Source organism: Haliotis cracherodii, unplaced genomic scaffold (assembly GCF_022045235.1).
Source record: "Haliotis cracherodii isolate W230 unplaced genomic scaffold, xgHalCrac1.p SCAF_22, whole genome shotgun sequence".
In the NCBI taxonomy this organism is placed as follows: Eukaryota; Metazoa; Mollusca; class Gastropoda; order Lepetellida; family Haliotidae; genus Haliotis; species Haliotis cracherodii.
The window spans coordinates 7,666,973-7,690,726 of record NW_027266278.1 but is presented as its reverse complement, the minus strand read 5'-3'; the positions used below and the strand labels follow the sequence as shown (position 1 = coordinate 7,690,726).

Here is a 23,754-nt window from a genome sequence, read left to right as displayed (position 1 = left end):
CGTAATTCCTATGTGCACCAAAGAAAGCGAGTGAGTTAGGTTAACGCGGCTTTGAAAAGTGTTCCAGTTACATCATTGCGTGTCAGCTTATTGTGGGAGGAAGGCCCGAAGTGATGCAGGTCTCAGACGTTTACCACTTTGGTTAAACCCACAACCACGGGTATTGTGCGGACAGACCTAGAAACCTAGTCGGGCGAACGGGGATTCGAACCCACGATCATAGGTTTCTGGCGTCACAAAGGGGCGTAACTCTGCAAAGCGAATTGCGACGCCTCATACGAGTTTGCAGTGGAGAGCAACTAATTAACACAAGTAGCAGTCAACCAGGTAAAAGATCTGGGGGAACTTTTTAAAAAAAAGGTACAGGATCGGGGCTCCGGTTCTGTTAGGAACCCGGAAACACGTCTTGGGGCCCATCTAGATGAGAGGATGCAAACCAAAATTATGCAGATGAGGCCACACAGCAGGATCTACTGTAATAAGCCCCATACACAGATACCTACTGATCGAAAAACAATTGACCCCTGCCCCCAATAAGGGGTTACTTAACGGGGCAGTTCAGTGTAGTGTTTGTTTAACCCGTCCTCAGCAATATTTGAAGTTGTATGACAGCAGTCTGTAAATAATTGAGTCTGGGACAGACAATCCAGTGATTGCCATTATGAGCATCAATCTAGGCAATTGGGATACGATGACATGCCTCAACCAAGTCAGCGAGCCTGACCACCCGATCCGGTTAGTCGCCTCTTACGGCAAGCATGGGTAGCTGATGACCTATTCTCTACCCGGATCGTCAGGGGTCAATGCAGCTTTGAACAGTATTTCGGTTATGTCATGGCATGTCAGATTCACGTTGGAGTGAGTGAGTATGGTTTTACGCCGCTTTTAGCAATATTCCAGCAATATCACGGCGGGGACACCAGAAATGGGCTTCACACATCGTAGCCATGTTGGGAATGGAACCCGGGTCTTCGGCGTGACGAGCTAACGCTTTAACCACTAGGCTACCTGACCGCCCCGATTCATGTTGGAGGAGAGCCCAAAATGATAAAGGCCTCAGAACTTGGTAAACTCTACGAGCATGGGTATTGTGCTGAGAAGCACGGAGGACACGGTTTTGAAACACGATTTCTGTCAAACCTAAGGGATGCAACATTGCACAGAGAAAACACATTGGACACCCATGCCTCCAACAGGGGATCAGAGCGATAACAATATGTATGGTGAAATGGCCCATAACATTGGAGTGAGTGAGTGAGTATGGTTTTACGCCGCTTTTAGAAATATTCCAGCAATATCACGGCGGGGGGACACCAGAAATGGGCTGCACACAATGTGCCCATGTCGGGAATCGAACCTGGGTCTTCGGCGTGACGAGTGAACGCTTTAACCACTAGGCTACCCGACGGCCCCTCCATAACATTGGACAATCAGAGAGCAGGTATAAAGAAAATAATGCCAGGTTAACACAGTACTTATGTTTCACAAGGTGATGCAGATACTGTTTTGAGCCATTGGTTATTTATTCACCTCATTCCAATTGGGCACTGTTAGTATTATCATGGTACCCGATATATGCTTTCTTCCTTGGGCCCATTACGTTGAGTATTTTAAAAACAATAGAGGACCTCATTAAAATAATTCTACTTAAATGTGGTTTCATGACTTCTGATTTGCCTCTGTTCAGGGGCTGACCAAAGTGTGTCGCACACAGCAATGGTCACAAGTAAGAATGTCCATGTTACAGAGAGAGTAAGTATGGGTTTACGCCGCTCTTAGCAATATTCCAGCAATATCAAGACAGGAGACACCAGAAATGGGCTTCACACATTGTACCCATGCGGCAATCTAGCCGGGTCTTCAGCATGACGAGCGAACACTTACCACTAACAGTTAACGGTACCCAGCTGGTCTGCCGCTCTAGTGCACAACATCTATGTGAAGGATCACACCCCCCCCCCCCCCCCCCTGCATCAAACGGCATACATAACACAAGCACACAGCAACACTGACACCAAAACACATAGCACGAGAGTAGATACTGTTGGAAGCTGCTTATTGTATCAACAACGCCACTTCCTGTTATAAATCATCCATACATTCATCATTATCAAAATCACTGAAAGAAACACCAGAAAATGGAGCTTATTACATTCCACAAAGTAATCCTATCAATGTTACCCTAACACGTATCACAAACCAAAGCTCAATCTGATAGCATAAAAATATGATCTGAAGATGTGACCAAAAACAACTAAACATGCTAAAGGTGTTTGCAACTACAGGCAAAAACAGTGGCAGCCCTTCCAAGTAATTAATCAAGAGTTTCTCAAGTCTTAATATACCTTTGAACATTACATCCAGACTCTGACCTAGGTTTGATGTGATAGGATTTGATTTGCAACAATTTCCCGACTGTCGAGGTAACCATGCCTAAAAAAATTAATTATGATATTACCATGTTTTACAAAACTCCCAAATGTGGTTTATGTTTTCATGACATTTGCCACACAATTCCCCAAGGTAATTTAGAAGAATAGTCTCTAATGCAAAAAGTCCTTAAAGGAATCCATTTGTTTGTTTGTTTGTTTGTTTGTTGTGTAACTCCACACTCAGCAATATTCCAGCTAAAAGTTGGTGGTCTGTAAATAATCGAGTCTGGACCAGACAATCCAATGATTGACATCATGACCATCGATCCATGCAATTGGGTTACCATGACATGCATCAACCAAGTCAGCCAGCCTGACCACATCCCGTTAGTTACCTCCTTACAACAAGCATAGTTGTCTTTTATGGCAAGCATGGGTTGCTGAAGATCTATTCTAGCCCGGATCTTCACGGGTCTAAAGGAATCCAGTTTTACAGGGCTGATGTTGACCGACAGTTTACCGACAATACCAACCAACTTAGTCTTTAGCATGGTCTCCACCCTCACAGCCAGGTATCACAATACATGATCTTATTGCATAGAACATACAGACCAACTGGCTATATAGCTACCGCTCATCCAAACCTTGATGAGAATGTTGAAACATTTAATGTTTCCTGCTGCAAGGGGTCATATTTAGACATAAAATCAAACTTCATGAATGACCAAATGAAGCCAAGCTGTAACAATCTTTCAGCTATTCGTGGCCGTTGCGTCCGTTGTGGTTTTAATTAGTGTTGTTATACAAGACAGTCAACAATGTTACCGTCAAATCATCAATACACTTGCATAAATTATGTTCCTCCCATAAATATTCCCTTCAGAGTGTAGTCACTATTTTTAACTATCCAATCAACATGAACAATTGAGTGAGCGAGAGTGTGAGTTTGATTTGGTGCAGCTTTTTGCAATATTCCAGCAATATCTAGACAGGGGCACGCCAGGCATGGGATTCACTAGGGCTGGGACGGGTAACTTGGGTCGAGTGGGTACTGGGTAGGACCCGGGTCCCCACAGGACTACCCAGACCCGTGGTTAGTCCTGTGAATATATTGTTTAATGGCAAAAATTATCTATGGTTACACTATAAGTGACAAATGTTCACATTTCTTTCCGACGATGCACACATTCCTTCTGACTGTATATGTTTGCATAACGATAAAATTTCAGTCAACTTCAGTGTCGGCATGAGGTGAGGTGAATTTTGGTTTAATGTTTCATCCAAGATTATTGCACTTATATAGCGACGTGCATGTAGTGTGTGCGTGTGTGTGGCTGCTTGTACTAGTCCGGACTGATGCCTATTTGTAGTGCTAGCCCACTGAAATACCATGCCGCAGTTTAACATGAATACCCCACTCAGACACAGTGTACTGACTCCGAGCCGACAAGTCCTTGTTTTAGTCCCTTAATGCCGGGCGCCAGACAGGGTAACAACAAGTACCATCTTTTAACGTCTTTTGGTATGACGCGGCCGGGGATCGAACTCCAGACCTTCTGCTCTCCGGGCGGACGCTCTACCCACTAGACCATGGAGGCGGTCAGTGTATGCATGACCAGATCGGTTTATATTGTATCTAAATAGATTTTGACAGGAGTATGGTCAAACGTCAAACCCCTAGGCTACCACGCTGGCCCCAACATATAACAAATAGTCAACATTTCATCAAAAAGTGAGGCTAATGAGCTAAACACTGTGCATGAAGTTTATGTGAACACAACCTGTTTATTTGTTTGTTTGTTTGTTTGATTAACGCCTCCACCTCTGGATTAGGCAGCCACATGGCCATGACACAAGCTATGACACAAGCTACAACACAAGGAACACTGCTGTTTGAGGGAACTAGGCTGAGAACACATTAATCTGGGTGCTGGGTCCCCTCTTGCTTGAACCATGCCATTTCTTGAATATTTGTCAACAGGGACTCAACTGAATGGCAGCGCTATATTCAATGTGCCATGTAGGAGTGAGTGAGCATTTACGCCGCATTTAGCAATATCCCAGCAATATCACGGCGTTCAACGCTAGAAATGGGCTTCACACATTGTACCCATGTGGGGAATCGAACATGCGTCTTCAGCGCGAGCGAAAGCTTCAACCACAAGGCTACCCGACCACCCCTCCCCTTGCTGGAACCATGCCTTTTCTGGAATCTTTGGTAAAAACTGGGACTAAACTGAATGGCAGCTCTGTATTCAATATGCTTTGTTGGAGCACAGTGCTTACAAACATGAAGTGTTGACTACGACAAATACCCACTTTAGTTATCGCTAACGAGCATGGAAGTAGTGTGTGCCTAGTCTGCCAAACCAGTGACAGAAACCAAGGCCAACAATCTAAAAAAAGATCTGAGGACATCTGAACAATGAACAATGAGAGTGAGTGAGTGAGTTTGGTTTTAAGCCGCTTTTAGCAATATTCCAGCAATATCACGGCGGGGGACACCAGAAATGGGCTTCAAGCGTTGTACCTATATCAGAAATTGAACCCGGGTCTTTGGCGTGACGAGCGCACCCTTTAACCAATAGGCTACCCCTGAGGACATCTGAAATCAATATAAGCCAATCTGAAAGACTTCCATTCGAGACTATGTTTATGCCATTTTTAATAATAATATTTTGATAAGTTCTCCAGTTAAAATCTTAAAACTGAACAATGGAAAAAAAGGTCACCGAAATTGTGTAGATAATATTGAGATTGACAAACAACCCAGCCATCAGAGTAAGATTATACAGCCATGTCAAACAGTTTGGCCAACCAATCCACAATTTGGCAATCTATTCTGTTCTGGAATCGCATGTTTTTTTAAAAATACAGAAACATAACAAATATGCAACAAAAAACACATGTCGAAAACAATCCCTCCCCCAACTATGTGCCATGATTAAACAGTGATATACAACTGTAGAGGTATAAACATCATCGTATACCATTGGTAACCTGTGCTACCATGGTTACTGGCTGGCGGACATCAGGAATGTACATCATACATCTCGTAGAGCCTGAAATCAAAGGAGAATATACAAAATAAAACAGTTCCCACGATGAGGTAACGTTAAATGGGGTAAGACGCCATGACTTTTATTGTGTTTATTGGGACTGAGATACCATACAGCAGTTTAACATAGATTCCCTATTCAGACACAGTATAAGGACTCCGGGCCGACCGGTCCATGTTTTATACCCTTAGCGCCATGTGCCAGGCAGGGTAACAACAAGTACAATTAATTAACATCTTTTGGTTTGATGCGGCCAGGGATCGAACACCGCCATTCCTTTCTGGGAAAACCCTCTACCACTAGACCACAGAGGCAGTCTGTTCTGCTACAATTTATCATGAGGTAAAAGTTCTGCTACAGTTTATCATGAGGTAAAAGTTCTGCCACAGTTTATCATGAGGTAAAAGTTCTGCCACAGTTTATCACAAGGTAAAAGTTCTGCTACAGTTTATCATGAGGTATATGTTCTGCCACAGTTTATCTTGAGGTAAATGTTCTGCCACAGTTTATCAAAAGGTATATGTTCTGCCACAGTTTATCATGAGGTAAAAGTTCTGCCACAGTTTATCACAAGGTAAAAGTTCTGCTACAGTTTATCATGAGGTAAATGTTCTGCTACAGTTTATCATGAGGTAAATGTTCTGCTACAGTTTATCAAAAGGTAAATGTTCTGCTACAGTTTATCATGGGGTAAAAGTTCTGCCACAGTTTATCATGAGGTAAAAGTCTGCTACAGTTTATCATGAGGTAAATGTTCTGCTACAGTTTATCACAAGGTAAAAGTTCTGCTACAGTTTATCATGAGGTAAAATTTCTGCCACAGTTTATCATGAGGTAAATATTCTGCCACAGCTTATCACAGGGTATTTGTTATGCCACAGCTTATCACAGGGTAAATGTGATATTGTGACACTGATAAGAATGACTCACCTTTCTAGCAAACTCCGGAAGTACGAACGCTGCTTTATGGATGGCAGTGTTGTAATACTTCATCTTGAGCTTCTCCGCCTGCTCCCGGCTCAGGGCATTGATGGGGTCTTCAAAGTTCATATCCTGGCAAGAACAGTAATCATTCCATGAAGAAACAAAATATGCTATGATTGTTTGTTTGTTTGTTGCTTAACGCTGCACTCAGCAATATTCAACCTATATGACAGCGGTCTGTAAAAAATCGAGTCTGGACCAGACAATCCAGTGATTGACATCTTCAGCATCGATCCAAGCAATTGGGGTCGATGACATGCATCAACCAAGTCAGCGAGGCTGACCACCCGACCCCGTTAGTCGCCTCTTACGACAAGCATAGTCGCCTTTTAGGGCCGGCATGGGTTGCTGAAGACCAATTCTACACTCTATGCTATGTACAATTCTAGACAGTTTAAAGGGGCACTGATCTAACGCAATCCCCGGGACTGGTTGTTGCCTTTGCTATTGTTTTTTCCCCAGTAAGTACCCGAGTGATACCCAACGCAACTGTGCGTGACCAGAGACTGGGCTACCGTCTGCAAGGACAGCTAAATACACTTGGAGGCTGAAGGCAATATTTGTTTTACGCATTTTTGCATAAACACTGATTGGTTAACTGTGATCTATAAAGATTTCGACAAAGGGCGCATGTTAATTAATTTCTTCAGCCTCAACAAACAGACAAAAAGAATGGCGGAGCTCATCGGATGTCGTCATTTGGAACTACCCCAGATGGTTATAGTTTAATTCTATTAAAAAGTATCCATGCAGTGAAAGCATTTTCGGATTTCGGCTTGCGTCGATAATACGATTAATACTCCCTTGTTGTCATCCATGTTTTCTTGTATAACCCTACACTTGTGTATTTGTCGTAATTTACTTGATGCTCAGTTAATGAATTTATTACAGGTACAATTAGTGGTAGCACCACTTAGATTACCTGACAAAGGTTCCCATTTGGCATTTATTGTGTCTAGGGTAATTATTCCATCTAAATCCAGTTTTGAAGAGGTGAAATGTGTGTTATGTAATATGCACGTGGCAGCCAACCAAGAGATGAATGATCAGTTGATTTACTTTTTTTTGTACATCAACGGATCGTTCCTAGTCATCAAAGGACTAACAGAAAATACGTTGATTGATTAATCACTGTTATCTTGCACAGTGGATATGTCAAGAGTGAGTGTTTACATGTCTAGGTTTACTAAAACAAAGGGAATACACTCATATCATGGCGTGAAGTGCCGATGTAAAAACAACATACTTTGGTCAAAGGGTCAAAGGGTTAACTGATAATACGTTGATTGATTGATCATTGTTATCTATCACTCAATGGATTTTTTTAGGAACCGTGGACGTTATGAAAATAGTTGTCACGTGGGCTTTCTCAGCCGACCCTTGAGACTTGACACCTATGTGAAACACCTGAAACAATCTAAGTGATCAGTTGAGAAACGAACACAGGTTATTATATCCCAAAACGATATACATATTTTAAAATATTTGATTGTAACAGAGACACGTGACATCGAATAAGTTTCTTTGTACAGCTGCAGACGAGTGGGTTATTGTTCTTTTGTGTGGATATTCACAGATACATTCCTCGAACAAGGAAGCTGCCTAAAATTTATACACATAAATTTGGTAGGTTGTAATTATGATATTTGCATTTTGTTTTCCTTCGTTTGAACCGATTCGTTCTTGTTTCTCTACGTCTTGGTTGGGAAATTCTTCAATGCGCGATAGACGTTGTTTTCACAGGTCTTTTCCTTTGTAAGCGTGTATAGATTACCGTCAATTTGTAAAATGTGATTCTCTCAGGCAATTTATAAAATGTGTAAATATTTCAGTCATTTTGACTAAAAAATCTGTCCAGATTGATTAAGACGATCAAAAGTGACTACAAACATCACAACTGATTATCATGTAGGATTAGAAGCCAAACAGCATAGAAATGTACTTTTCAACGTAACATTTTCAGTCTCTTGGTGATGACATTCAACATCAAAATGTTTGGAATTCGGTGCTTTGTGATACAAGTCAAAGTGTGTAAACGAAAATCGCAAAATTACCAAGCAAGTGACTTATCAAAACTTCATTTCCATTACCGATACTACCCACAAAGATACCTACATTTCCTTATTATCTCGAAAACTGTATTTCATTTTGTTGATCAATGTGACCATACGCCCTTATTACTACCCATAAAAGTGACTAATGCGCTTACGAATGGCGCAGCAGAGGTCGCGAACTAGTCTAGATTTCTGCTATACATCCGGGTACTCACTGGGAAAAAACAATAACAAAGGTAACAACCAGTCCAGGGGAATTGCGTTAGATCAGTGCCCCTTTGAGGTGAAGTGAGTGACGTGAAATGGCGTTTAACGTCGCAGTTGCGATTATTGCATTTGTACAGTGTCATGTATGCATGTCTGTGTGTTGACTTGATTTATGATGGTTTTATGGCCCTAGACAACTGAGAAAGAGCAGGCCGCAGTTTACCAGATTACACAACACAAAACCGATCTGGCCGCTGGGGTACGTGGGTATCGTGGTCTGGATACTTACTTGGTTCAGACTACACATCACAAAGCCGATCTGGCCGCTGGGGTACGTGGGTATTGTGGTCTGGATACTTACTGGGTTCAGACTACATATCACAAAGCCGATCTGGCCGCTGGGGTACGTGGGTATCGTGGTCTGGATACTTACTGGGTTCAGACTACACATCACGAAGCCGATCTGGCCGCTGGGGTACGTGGGTATTGTTGCCTGGATACTTACTGGGTTCAGACTACACATCACAAAGCCGATCTGGCCGCTGGGATACGTGGGTATTGTTGCCTGGATACTTACTGGGTTCAGACTACACATCACGAAGCCGATCTGGCCGCTGGGATACGTGGGTATTGTTGCCTGGATACTTACTGGGTTCAGACTAAACATCACGAAGCCGATCTGGCCGCTGGGGTACGTGGGTATTGTTGCCTGGATACTTACTGGGTTCAGACTACACATCACAAAGCCGATCTGGCCGCTGGGATACGTGGGTATTGTTGCCTGGATACTTACTGGGTTCAGACTACACATCACAAAGCCGATCTGGCCGCTGGGATACGTGGGTATTGTTGCCTGGATACTTACTGGGTTCAGACTACACATCACAAAGCTGATCTGGCCGCTGGGGTACGTGGGTATTGTTGCCTGGATACTTACTGGGTTCAGACTACACATCACAAAGCCGTTCTGGCCGCTGGGGTACGTGGGTATCGTTGCCTGGATACTTACTGGGTTCAGACTACACATCACGAAGCCGATCTGGCCGCTGGGGTACGTGGGTATTGTTGCCTGGATACTTACTGGGTTCAGACTACACATCACAAAGCCGATCTGGCCGCTGGGATACGTGGGTATTGTTGCCTGGATACTTACTGGGTTCAGACTACACATCACAAAGCTGATCTGGCCGCTGGGGTACTTTGGTATTGTTGCCTGGATACTTACTGGGTTCAGACTACACATCACAAAGCCGATCTGGCCGCTGGGGTACGTGGGTATTGTTGCCTGGATACTTACTGGGTTCAGACTACACATCACAAAGCCGATCTGGCCGCTGGGGTACGTGGGTATCGTAGTGTAGCTGTAGCTGACTGAGGGGTAGATGGTCTTACAGAAATCCAGCATATTCCGGATGAGTTCCAAATGGAGCCACACACACTCCCCTGCAATCAAATGTCTTTTCAATGAGTGAGTGAGTGAGTGAGTGAGTGAGTTTGGTTTAACGCCACTTTTAACATTATTCCAGTTATATCACGGCGTGTCAGCTTAATGTGGGAGCAAAGCCCGAAGTGATGCAGGTCTCAGACGTTTACCACTTCGATGAAACCCACGAGCACGGGTATGGGGCTGACAAACCTAGAAACATAATGGGGGCGAACCGGGAATCGAACCCACAATCATAGGTTTCTGGCGTGGCCAAGGGACGCAACTCTGCACAGCGAATCGCGGTGCCTTAGACGACTGGGCCACCCGTGCCCCCTTTCAATGAACATTAATGATCACTTTAAACATGTGTTTTCTTTTTTAGAATACATATCATAGTAAAGATGATAATAATATTCAAGCAGCAAGGAGTTCACTATATATATATATATATATATACAAACATTTTCTAACCATTAGGCTACTACGGCATTCTGAATGGTTGTGTTTGTTTGGTTCTTTAAACATCGAGTCTGGCCAGCCAGTCCATCAAGCTGCCTACTACAACCAGCAGATGTTGGACCAGTCTAAGACAAAGGGGGCAAATACTGAATGACTGGACTACGAAGGATGGGACAAATGGACTCTCCTTGGCTACACAGGGCAGTTTGACAGCCCTCGACTAGAGGACAGAGGAAAGTAGGACTCACCTTGGCTTTAGAGGAAAGTAGGACTACTCTTGACAAGAGAACAGAGGAGAGAAGCACTACCCTTGACTAGAGGACAGAGGAGACAAGCACTACCCTTGACTAGAGGACAGAGGAGAGAAGCACTGTCCTTGACTAGAGGACAGAGGACAATTGGACTCTTCTTGACTAGAGGACAGAGGAGATAAGAACTACCCTTGACTAGAGGACAGAGGAGAGAAGCACTGTCCTTGACTAGAGGACAGAGGACAATTGGACTCTTCTTGACTAGAGGACTGAGGAGAGAAGCACTATCCTTGACTAGAAGACAGAGGAGAGAAGCACTGTCCTTGACTAGAGGACAGAGGACAATTGGACTCTTCTTGACTAGAGGGCTGAGGAGAGAAGCACTATCCTTGACTAGAGGACGGAGGAGAGAAGCACTGTCCTTGACTAGAGGACAGAGGACAATTGGACTCTTCTTGACTAGAGGACAGAGGAGATAAGAACTACCCTTGACTAGAGGACAGAGGAGAGAAGCACTGTCCTTGACTAGAGGACAGAGGACAATTGGACTCTTCTTGACTAGAGGACAGAGGAGATAAGAACTACCCTTGACAAGAGGACAGAGGAGAGAAGCACTATCCTTGACCAGAGGACAGAGGAGAGAAGCACTGTCCTTGACTAGGGGACAGAAGAGAGAAGCACTGTCCTTGACTAGAGGACAGAGGAGAGAAGCACTGTCCTTGACTAGAAGACAGAGGAGATAAGAACTACCCTTGACAAGAGGACAGAGGAGAGAAGCACTATCCTTGACCAGAGGACAGAGGAGAGAAGCACTGTCTTTGACTAGAGGACAGAAGAGAGAAGCACTGTCCTTGACTAGAGGACAGAGGAGAGAAGCACTGTCCTTGACTAGAAGACATAGGACAATTGGACTCCTCTTGACTAGAGGACCGAGAACTCAATTTGAGGACAAAGGACAGTCATACTCATCTTGACTGGAGGACAGAGTAGAGGAGGGCTACCCTGACTACAGATAGGAGTGGGACTCACCTTGACTACAGAGGATGCCTCCCGGTCTGAGGGCCTTCTTCATTAGTTCATAGTAGGATTTCTCAAACAGTGACGATGCAGGGCCTGAAACCAGAATTGTGAACTAAAAAACTACAGTTGTTACATCTACTACAGCACAGCCCTATCCAGCAATACATCTACTACAGCACAGCCCTAACCAGCAATACATCTACTACAGCACAGCCCTATCCAGCAATACATCTACTACAGCACAGCCTTATCCAGCAATACATCTGCTAGAGCACAGCAATACATCTACTACAGCACAGGCCTATCCAGCAATACATCTACTACAGCACAGCCCTATCCAGCAATACATCTACTATAGCACAGCCCTATCCAGCAATACATCTACTACAGCACAGCAATACATCTACTACAGCACAGCCCTATCCAGCAATACATCTACTACAGCACAGCCCTATCCAGCAATACATCTACTACAGCACAGCCCTATCCAGCAATTCATCTACTACAGCACAGCCCTATCCAGCAATTCATCTACTACAGCACAGCCCTATCCAGCAATACATCTTCTACAGCACAGCTCCAGCAGCAATACATCTACTACAGCACAGCCCTATCCAGCAATACATCTACTACAGCACAGCCCTATGCAGCAATACATCTACTACAGCACAGCCCTATCCAGCAATACATCTACTACAGCACAGCCCTATCCAGCAATACATCTACTACAGCACAGCCCTATCAAGCAATACATCTACTATAGCACAGCCCTATCCAGCAATTCATCTACTACAGCACAGCCCTATCCAGCAATACATCTACTACAGCACAGTCCTATCCAGCAATACATCTACTATAGCACAGCCCTATCAAGCAATACATCTACTACAGCACAGCCCTATCCAGCAATACATCTACTATAGCACAGCCCTATCCAGCAATACATCTACTATAGCACAGCCATATCCAGCAATACATCTACTACAGCACAGCCCTATCCAGCAATACATCTACTACAGCACAGCCCTATCCAGCAATACATCTACTATAGCACAGCCATATCCAGCAATACATCTACTACAGCACAGCCCTATCCAGCAATACATCTACTACAGCACAGCCCTATCCAGCAATACATCTACTACAGCACAGCCCTATCCAGCAATACATCTACTACAGCACAGCCCTAACCAGCAATACATCTACTACAGCACAGTCACATGTTACATGCCAGAGAACCCTGTCACATTGCAACCACAAAATCCAAGGTTTCATTGATTGGGTTTTCAACTCAAAAGTATAATCAAGATAATGATATATACTTTCAAAAAAAGTTGGGGATGTTCGAAAATATAATGATTACAGAAATACAAAAAGATATGGACTGATGGTAATGGATGGATAAGAAAACAGAAGGACGAGGTGCAACATGACAATCAACAGAACAGTTAGTTGGTTGGTTGGTTTGTTGTTTAACGCCGCACTCAGCAATATTCCAGCTATATGACGGCGGTCTGTAAATAATCAAGTCTGGACCAGACAATCCAGTGATTATCATCATGAGCATCGATCCACGCAAATGGGATCGATGACATGCATCAACCAAGTCAGCGAGCCTGACCACCCGATCCTGTTAGTCGCCTTTAACGACAAGCATAGTCACCTTTAACGGCAAGCACGCGTTGCTGAAGACCTATTCTACCCCGGAATCTTCACGGGTCTCAACAGAGCAGTGGAAGTGTAGTGTGTGGATGCACACAACCACCAGTATGACCTGACAACACAACCAGCCATCAAGTGTCAGTGTCCCGAGACATCACTCCATCCTGTGCACTGCAAGCAGCACACAGAGCTACTGCCAACTACACATCATCTTCCCGACTCTTAAAGTCCAGTTTCCACCCTTGCCGAACTAGGCTGGAATTCCTGGGCTCGATTGTAGTGCCACTAGTGGCTATTAGTCCCTTCTAAGCCTTTCCTGCAGACCAATCAGATTCCACTTCAACCAAAATGTCGGCGCCCAGTCAGGACAAACTGATCGATAATCAAGATCTATATTGTGATAAATATTTATTAAAATAAAATCTCGTCAAATCACGTGAGCACCTTGATTAAAAACATTAAAAGATTTGGTAAATATCTGTAGACTAGTTGGTGGTGCATATGCTTTGCAAATCCTGCAATCGACTGAAATCTGCATGACAGACTATACGAAGCAGATTTCTATTTCGTTTCGTTTTGACTATGCACAGACTTGTTAGTCCAGCCAAAATGTAACTCCATAATACCAGCCTAGTTCGGCAAGGGTGGTAACTGGACTTTTATAGTCAGTTAACTCTCTTGCCTTGGGAAGATGACTACACATCTTCCCTGAGTTAACCCAGTTGTCTCACCTATAGGATCACTGGAGTCTGTGATGATGACGTCAAACTCCCCGTGGTGTTTGCCCATGAAGTCAAAGCCGTCATGGATGTGGAGATTCAAGCGGGGATTAGCGAAGCTGCTTGACATCTCTGGCAAATATTCTTTACTTACTTCTATAACTTTCTGAAAAATAAACATCATGTACAATGATCTAGAATTACAATAACTTTCCTGTCCGCCACCATCATCAGTATTCAAGTCATATGTGATATAGCTAACATACTGATGAGTGTCGCCTGTAAATGAATGGCCTGTCAGAGCCAATAAAAACAATCGTTGATAGTTTGGATCTGGGATTTGTTCTATTTTTTTTAAATATCTTCAAGAAACTTCTGAATAGCATTAATTTTGTAATGATTTTACAAAAAAAACACTGTTTAATAGGCATACTAGATGTTCTGAACTCAATGTGGCGGGAAAAAGAAAAAGATTTTGGTTCCTCCTTCTGGAGAGAAAAACAGTATGTCTTGAAACTGCTACTGAAAAAAAAATTTGTTTCTAAGAAAACTCCCAGCAACCTCCCCAGAATAATCATAAATGGTTAATTCCTTATATAGATATATACAGGTGGACATGCTTACATTATAGATCTTACACACGTCCACCGTCTCAACCTCAGGGCCAGTCCCCTAATAGAGCAATGCACAAGAGGACATGCTTACCTCATCGATTTCACACGTCAACTATCTCGACCTCTGGGTCAGTCCCCTAATAGAGCAATACACAAATGGACATGCTTATCTCATCGATTTCACACATGTCAACTGATTCGACCTTGGGGTCAGTCCCCTAATAGAGCAACACACAAGAAGACATGCTTACCTCATCAATTTCACACATGTCAACTGTCTCGACTTCAGGGTCAGTCCCCTAATAGAGCAATACACATGTGGACATGCTTACCTCATCGATTTCACACATGTCAACTGATTCGACCTTGGGGTCAGTCCCCTAATAGAGCAACACACAAGAAGACATGCTTACCTCATCAATTTCACACATGTCAACTGTCTCGACTTCAGGGTCAGTCCCCTAATAGAGCAATACACATGTGGACATGCTTACCTCATCGATTTCACACATGTCAACTGATTCGACCTCGGGGTCAGTCCCCTAACAGAGCAATACACAAGAAGACATGCTTACCTCATCGATTTCACACACGCCCACTGTCTCGACCTTGGGGTCAGTCCCCTAATAGAGCAATACACAAGAAGACATGCTTACCTCATCGATTTCACACATGTCAACTGATTCGACCTCAGGGTCAGTCCCCTAACAGAGCAATACACAAGTGGACATGCTTACCTCATCAATTTCATGAATGTCAACTGATTTGACCTCGGGGTCAGTCTCCTAACAGAGCAATACACAAGTGGACATGCTTACCTCATCAATTTCATGAATGTCAACTGATTCGACCATGGGGTCAGTCCCCTAATAGAGCAATACACATGTGGACATGCTTACCTCATCAATTTCATGAATGTCAACTGATTTGACCATGGGGTCAGTCCCCTAATAGAGCAATACACATGTGGACATGCTTACCTCACCAATTTCATGAATGTCAACTGATTTGACCTCGGGGTCAGTCTCCTAACAGAGCAATACACAAGTGGACATGCTTACCTCATCAATTTCATGAATGTCAACTGATTCGACCATGGGGTCAGTCCCCTAATAGAGCAACACACAAGAAGACATGCTTACCTCATCAATTTCACACATGTCAACTGTCTCGACTTCAGGGTCAGTCCCCTAATAGAGCAATACACATGTGGACATGCTTACCTCATCGATTTCACACATGTCAACTGATTCGACCTTGGGGTCAGTCCCCTAATAGAGCAACACACAAGAAGACATGCTTACCTCATCAATTTCACACATGTCCACTGTCTCGACTTCAGAGTCAGTCCCCTAATAGAGCAATACACATGTGGACATGCTTACCTCATCGATTTCACACATGTCAACTGATTCGACCTCGGGGTCAGTCCCCTAATAGAGCAATACACAAGTGGACATGCTTACCTCATCAACTGATTTGACCTCGGGGTCAGTCTCCTAACAGAGCAATACACAAGTGGACATGCTTACCTCATCAATTTCACACATGTCAACTGATTCGACCTCGGGGTCAGTCCCCTAATAAAGCAATACACAAGTGGACATGCTTACCTCATCGATTTCACACATGTCAACTGATTCGACCTCGGGGTCAGTCCCCTAATAGAGCAATACACAAGTGGACATGCTTACCTCATCGATTTCACACATGTCAACTGATTCGACTTCGGGGTGTTTCAGGACCTCACGGGCCACACCCCCATCTCCCCCACCGATGATCAACACCTGCAGAAAGAAAATCCACTTCTTTTTATTGTCATCACTTTAATTCTATATTATTGTCCTCATTACAGCAGTATCGCAAACAAGTTTGCTGGTAAAATGTACAAAATAACAAATTCACTCACTGATCGAGAAATCATTCAAAAAAATAGCATACACGTCTTTTCTTCTTTTTTCAAGGATTCATTTTGTTTATTGTTTAACACAACATTCAGCAGTTTTCAAGCTACATGACAGCAACCAATAAATGATTAAGTCTGGACCAGACAATCCAGTGATTGATATCACGTGTGACAATCCACAGAGGCAGGGTATGATGACAAGCTGTCAACCAAGTCACCGAGCCTGACCCCCAATCCAAGTCGCCTAGTAGGCTGCGTTCACATAGTGCCGATTATAGCTCCTGTTCAGATCAGACAGCGCCACGACGTGAAAAGAGAAAAAGTTGGATTACTATCCTCAATAATCTGGAATGTCCCAGTATTGTCTGAACACCGTCGGATACGTTCGGAACAGTGTCCTATGGATCGGGCAAGGTCCAGAGAGGTCGGCCAAGCACTCCCGACAGTATAGTGCGTCCCGTAACATTCGGGAAACTCAGCCGATTTTGTCTAGTTGGATTACAATCGTGACTATTGCGTGACAGATTCTGCTGCATCAGATCATAATTATAACAATGACCTGCGTTGTCTGGACGGTGTCCTGTGGATCGGGACGCTGTCGTGATGAACGGGCATGTTTTGGGGAAATTGTAAATTTCCATTTCTTATCCAGATTGCGTCCCGATCTTGCCGAATGCAAATCGTCTTTGTCTGTTCACTGTCAGATCGCATAGGGAGTATCGGGATGCTGTCAGGGCGGATTCGGTCGTTTTTTTACCACGCGGAAGATACAAATCGGATCAGATTTGGATTGTGAATGGGAGAATTGGGACGAATTCAGCTGGAAACAGCTTAATCGGGTGGTCAGGCTCGGTTGATGCATGTCATGGTATCTAGCTTGCGTGGATCGATGCTCATGATGTCAGACACTGGATTGTCTGGTCCAGACTTGCTTATTTACAGACCAACATCATATAGCTGGAATATTCCTGAGTGCAGCGTTTAACAACAAACAAACAAAAGATATTTAAGAACTTACTTTCTTTGGATTTGGGTGACAACACAGGGGTAAATGTGCAAGCATTTCCTGATATGAAAACTCGTCTCTCTCTGTGGCCTGTATCACACCATCCAGGACCAGGACATTGCCATACGTCTTACTGTAAACACACACCATTGGAATGTTTTCATTCCAATCTCATTAAATTGGTTGGTTGGATTGTTGTTTTACGCCGCTCTCAGCAATATTCCAGCTATATGACGGCGGTCTGTAAATAATTGAGTCTGGACCAGACAATCCAGTGATTCATGAGAATCGATCCACACAATTGGGATTGATGACATGCATCAACCAAGTCAACGAGCCTGACCACCATATCCCTTTTACGGCAAGCATAGTCGCCTTTTACAGCAAGCATAGTCTCCTTTTACAGCAAGCATAGTCGCCTTTAACGACAAGCATAGTCGCCTTTTACGACAAGCATAGTTGCCTTTTGTGACAAGTATTGTCGCCTTTTACAGCAAGCATAGTCTCCTTTTACAGGAAGCATAGTCGCCTTTAACGACAAGCATAGTCGCCTTTTACGGCAAGCATAGTCGCCTTTTACGGCAAGCATAGTCGCCTTTTACAGCAAGCATAGTCGCCTTTTACGACAAGCATAGTTGCCTTTTGTGACAAGCATAGTCGCCTTTTACGGCAAGTATAATCGCCTTTTATGACAAGAAATACTGCATGAGTTTTTTCACTTAAATCAATCTAGCTTGAAAGCAGTAGGTCCATGCCTAACCATCTCTTGAACATGTGCTTTATGTTTTGGTCTTTTATGTGATTGAAACAAATTTACCGTGTGCACATATTTGGAACTAAATGAACTGAAAGATAGGATATAGTTAATGACTATGGATAGAAAATGCTGCTACAATGGATGGAAATTAGCAGAAGCCTGCTAACCCAGATCAGTTTTAGTAATATCCAAGGTAACCTAAGTTTTTTACTTTGTTTGTTTGTTGTTTAACGCCACACTCAGCAATATTCAAGCTATATGACGGCGGTCTGTAAACATTTGAGTCTGGACCAGACAATCCAGTGATTGACATCATCAGCATTGATCCACGCAATTGGGATACGATGGCATGCATCAACCAAGTCGGCGAGCCTGACCACCCAATCCCTTCAATAGCTAAAGGTACCCTAATTAAGGACTAGCAGAATTTCAGACATTTTTCAACCATCATCTCTGGCTCCCAAGATGTGTAGGTGCCACATCCAATCAGTGGAAGATTAAAGCATGTAATTCACGGGTTCCTTGCATAATTCTAACATTAAAAAAATGAAAGAATTAGTCTAGGGTGTCCCAATTTAAATTATGAAACACTGTGGGAGCAAACCCTTAGAGTGAGTGAGTGAGTATGGTTTTACGCTGCTTTTAGCAATATTACAGCAATATCACGGCGGGGAACACCAGAAATGGGCTTCACACATTGTACCCATGTCGGGAATCGAACCCGGGTCTTCGACGTTAACGTTAACCACTAGGCTACCTGACTGCCCCGCAAACCTTTAGAACCCCCTTAATTTCAAACACTGCTGACACAGATTGTGGTTGACTCAGATTTCTGTGACAAAACTAAAGGATTGTATTAATTTAAGTTAAACAATCTTCTACAACTTCAGTGTTTCCATATACCAGTAATTACCAGTTTTTTACCGGTAAAATTAACTTGGAGCGGTAATTCTTGAGACTGCCAGTCCCTGCGGACCAGCAAATAAAGTACCCTATTAATCTTTGTTGTTGAACAAAACATCGGTGATATTCACATAAGTACATTTTTTTAACAAAGTCAGTTGGTCTGTTACCATCAGGGTTCCCCTTGTCTGTTTATAGATTAAATATCCATTTCTAGCAACTTCGTCTTGAAATATTAAAACAAAAAGAGAAAATTGTGACTGAAGGTTGTGTGAATGATGTATAGATCTAACTAGGTTTCTTCAGAGATGATGTGATTGCACTGAACATGATGTTGAAAGAATTAAAACCAAATAATTTTCATGGTTTTTTTATTTGTTGAAAGTTGAGACTGGTAAATTTAGGGGGAATGGTAATTTTTAGAGTAGCCAGTCCACAAGGACTGGCAGTTTCAAAAGCCAGCGGGAACACTGTTTATGTCTCATTTGAAACTATTAACACGTCTTGAAATATTTGATCATGTGAGATACTTTGATAAAATTCTCTATCAATAATATCTCATAATGTACAATTAAACTCCCCTTGCCTAAACACCATATAGGCCCCCTAGAAGGCCTCAAAGTTTAAATCTTTACATAGTAGTGTTTTTTCCTGGTAGCCAGGGGTAAAATCAAGAGGTGAGGTGAGGTGAAATTGGGTTTAACGTCGCGTCCAAGATTATTGCACTAATATAGCTACGTGCATGCACGGGTGTGTGTGGCTGCTTGTACTAGTCCGGACTGATGCCGATTTATAGTGCTAGCTCACTGAGATACCATGCCGCAGTTTGACATGAATACCCTACTCAGACACAGTATACTGACTCCAAGCTGACCAGTCCTTGTTTTAGCCCCTTAATGCCGAGCGCCAGACAGGATAACATCAAGTACCATCTATTAACGTGTTTTGGTATGACGCGGCCGGGGATCGAACTTCGGACCTTCCGCTCTCCGGGCGGACGCTCTACCACAAGACCACGGAGGCGGTGGTAAAATCAAGAATTCAAGCAAATATTGCAGGTAGCCAAAAGCATTTGAAATCATCTTTTATGAAATAACTTTTATAATATGTACACGTTATAGCATAAATCTTGCAATTGTATGTAAGTGGAAACTGTACTTGATTTTTGTTACTTGTGACTCGAACATGACGAACAATGATGCAATTTATGTTACCAGATTATAAAGGCATGTCCTTGCTTATCCAGTGAGCATTGTCAACTAAAATGAAGAACTAATTACATTAATATATATGTGTTTCGCTCAGGAGGAGTTAAGAACAAATTATTTGCAAGTACAAATATTAGCAGACATGTTTTTCCAAGATCAGCTGTTATTTATTTTTGTGTCTGCAGATGTGTAGCAATAGAATTTAGCTGCCATAAGATATTGTTCAAGATAGTCATTTGGCTACCTCTGAATTTTAGACAGCAGACAAATTGAAATTTAGGTCGCATTGGCGACCGTTTTAGTTGTCACTTGAGGCCTGTATAGGATTATTACAATAGCTGTCAGTTTTTTTTCGTTACACAAGTGGTTAACAGCTGTTAGTGCCAGATGTTGCATGTACATGCATAAAGGTGGGTCTCATCAAAACAATGTAACTGTGCTTGCCTATTATGAATCTCAATTTCAGCCTGTTGTTCTCTTTCGTAACATGAGTGGTAGACTCCTGATTGTGTCCTGATTGGTTTTAATGCTTAACGTAAAACACCCTTAAAACACTACCATAAACGTAGAATTCATCTAATTTCATCGTAAATGCTTAATGGAAAATACCAAAAAAACCTGCTTAACGTAAATAAATAATTTACTGCTTATCGTAAAATGATTAAAATGGTCAAAATCAGCCTGTCTTCAAGACCCAAATGCTTCCCCACAGAAAGCAGGCTGCACAACTGATACAGGGGACCAGTCTAGAATGTTTAGCAATTTGAGATTTTACTCGGTTTTTAAATATAAATTGTCAGGATGAAACGAAAGCAGAATTAAAAGTCCCATGTCCCATCAGGACAGATTTAGGAATCGTTTCGAATCGAAATTTTAAATTTACATTCAACTTTACAGCTTTTCCCATGGCTGAAGGATGAAAGATTGACAGCAATGGAGGTGAATTTGAAAATAATGTGTGTTGAGCTTTGTCAAAGACGATGAAAAGCTGGAACAGTGCACAGCTAGGCTTCCTCTTGATCCGAGGCACACGCACGCTTTGATAAGTTTAAGAAACGTACAATCATTTACGGGATTGCAGGAAATGTGCGATCGTATCAGAATAAAAAAATTTGGATTAAAAATTCTACGGTACAAATTGTAGGGACACAGTAGCGGATTCTTACAAAGGTTTGCACATTGGTTTTTCTCAATGAACACCAAAAATTCAACTTTCAATGCTTATAATAAAATTTGGTTACCTAAGTAGCTTGTTTCTATAATTTTTTACGGCATTAACGAGGACATGACATGAAAAATGGCTTGGACAGCAAAGTATCTATTTTGCAAGCCATGGCATTCAGATGATGTCACAGTTGTTTTTCCGCTGATGTCACAATTGAAAAACATTGGATGCATGGCTTCAGATTTCTTTGTTCATTGGAAAATGAATGCAAAAATGGCGGACGGTTTCAGCCAATCAGATTGCCGCATACACATTGAACACAACTCAAATTTAAATATTATTCTAAGACATTAAATAAAAAACAATAAGGGATCTAGAAACAGAACATCTTCAACTCTAGGCCTCATGTGAGAATAATAGAATGCCCTAGCTGAGTTCCGACTAATTCTAAGCCTAACTGTTACTCTAAAAGAACTATGTTACAATTTGGTCCCTAATATATAATCCTAAAACAATGATTATGACCTATAGATACCTGACATACAATAGAATGGTTATATAAATGTACAACTGACATATTTCCTAGACTGTATCCATGACACCAATAGCACCCTTTGTAATAATGGCCCCGATGAGGGATGCCTGCTGACTTAAAACAATAGATAATACAGTGATCCCTAAGGCTAATTAGACATTTACAGTGTATATATATAGTATGTTATGTTAACCTGTTATAATGTACAGTTATTTGTGCCCTAAGCTATATACTAGTTACAATAGACAATGCAAGTTAAATTATACCTTATCTAATAAACTAAATATTGTAATTTCACCCTGAAACAGAACATCCTGAAATGAAAGGTATTTATGAAATGTACTTGTGTAGGAATATCAAATATTGCCCAAAAGTATTGATGAATTGTGTAGAAAAATGTAGGTAAAATAACCTGGTGATAATATTATAATATTTGTTGAAAAATTCATTTGTCATTTTTGTGAAACAATTTTGCGACCCAAAAATATTTTCGCCCGGATTTTATTGGAAAAGAAGAAAAATTACTGCATAATGAAAAAGTACCCTCTAAGAGGCGACTAATGGGATTGGGTGGTCAGGCTTGCTGAATGTCATCTCATCCCAATTGCGTGGATAGATGCTCATGATGTCAATCACAGGATTGTCTGGTCCAGACTCGATTATTTACAGACTGCCATCATATAGCTGGATTATTGCTGAGTGCAGCGTAAAACAAAAAAAAAAAAACGTTACATAAGTGGTAACAGTCGACTGGCCTGCTAGCAGTAACCTGTTGAGGTATAAACAGATAGGCCTTGTAGCAGGTATGTCGGAGTAATTTTCCCAGTGCCGAATAGATAAGCGGTTCTTATCGTTCGCCCTTCGTCTGACTTAATAGCTGCATATATGTAGGTTGTCACTGTCAATTTCGAAACAAATGTCATTATACTGACACTGCCAAGCTGTTAGTTCGTGCGAGAAAATGCGCCCTTATCGATCTACACACACTCGATTTATAAACAAACCTTTTAAATACCAATACATCCTGATATTTGGACTTTTCATGGAAAAGGATCTTCTCCACTTGAAGTGACATGCATTGTCCAGGCCACAGCTCGCTCAGTTCGCTAAACCATCCGTCTTTTAGATGATCCATTAGTGCAGCGTGAGTTGTCGGTAAGTCAACCTCGTGGTCCACACAGGAAATACACGTGGGTGGGAAATAGAGTTACCTCCCTTTGTTATAAATCTTCGTTCAAGCTCCTCGCAGCGATAGCCCGTTCGGGGAGCTCTCTATACCGAGAGTGTAACGAAGGTGTCACGCGCTGGGAAGGAGCTTGTATCTACGTTGACTGGCGTGTTCTCTCCGTGTTTTAGCATCGTTCCAACTGTGACGCGTGCATGAGTGAGTGGATTAAGACTGAGACGGCTAACTCGGGTACTCGGGTCGGGTGGGTCCTGAGTAGGA

At 42.5% G+C, this 23,754-nt stretch overlaps 1 protein-coding gene across 1 annotated transcript; it reads right to left on the bottom strand.

Moving 5' to 3' along the window:
* Positions 1 to 3,933: 3,933 nt before the first annotated feature.
* LOC139471201 (spermidine synthase-like) lies at positions 3,934 to 23,489 on the bottom strand. Its single transcript, XM_071253485.1, has 8 exons — positions 23,312 to 23,489; positions 17,752 to 17,872; positions 16,522 to 16,614; positions 14,226 to 14,379; positions 11,842 to 11,925; positions 9,902 to 10,119; positions 6,362 to 6,484; positions 3,934 to 5,434 (listed from the first exon to the last, which is right to left on the bottom strand). The coding sequence occupies exons 1-8, from the start codon at positions 23,440 to 23,442 to the stop codon at positions 5,417 to 5,419; spliced, it is 942 nt and encodes a 313-aa protein (XP_071109586.1). The 5' UTR covers positions 23,443 to 23,489; the 3' UTR covers positions 3,934 to 5,416.
* Positions 23,490 to 23,754: the final 265 nt, after the last annotated feature.

What these genes read in the sequence shown, in the direction of transcription:
- LOC139471201 (XM_071253485.1), bottom strand. Translation starts at nt 23,442, where the DNA reads ATGGATCATCTAAAAGACGGATGGTTTAGCGAACTGAGCGAGCTGTGG. An exon ending in AGGCATCCTCTGTAGTCAAG is followed by an intron (nt 10,120 to 11,841) that starts GTGAGTCCCACT and finishes ATTTGATTGCAG; the next exon opens with GGGAGTGTGTGTGGCTCCAT. An exon ending in TGATGTGTAGTCTGAACCCA is followed by an intron (nt 6,485 to 9,901) that starts GTAAGTATCCAG and finishes TGTTCTTGCCAG; the next exon opens with GATATGAACTTTGAAGACCC.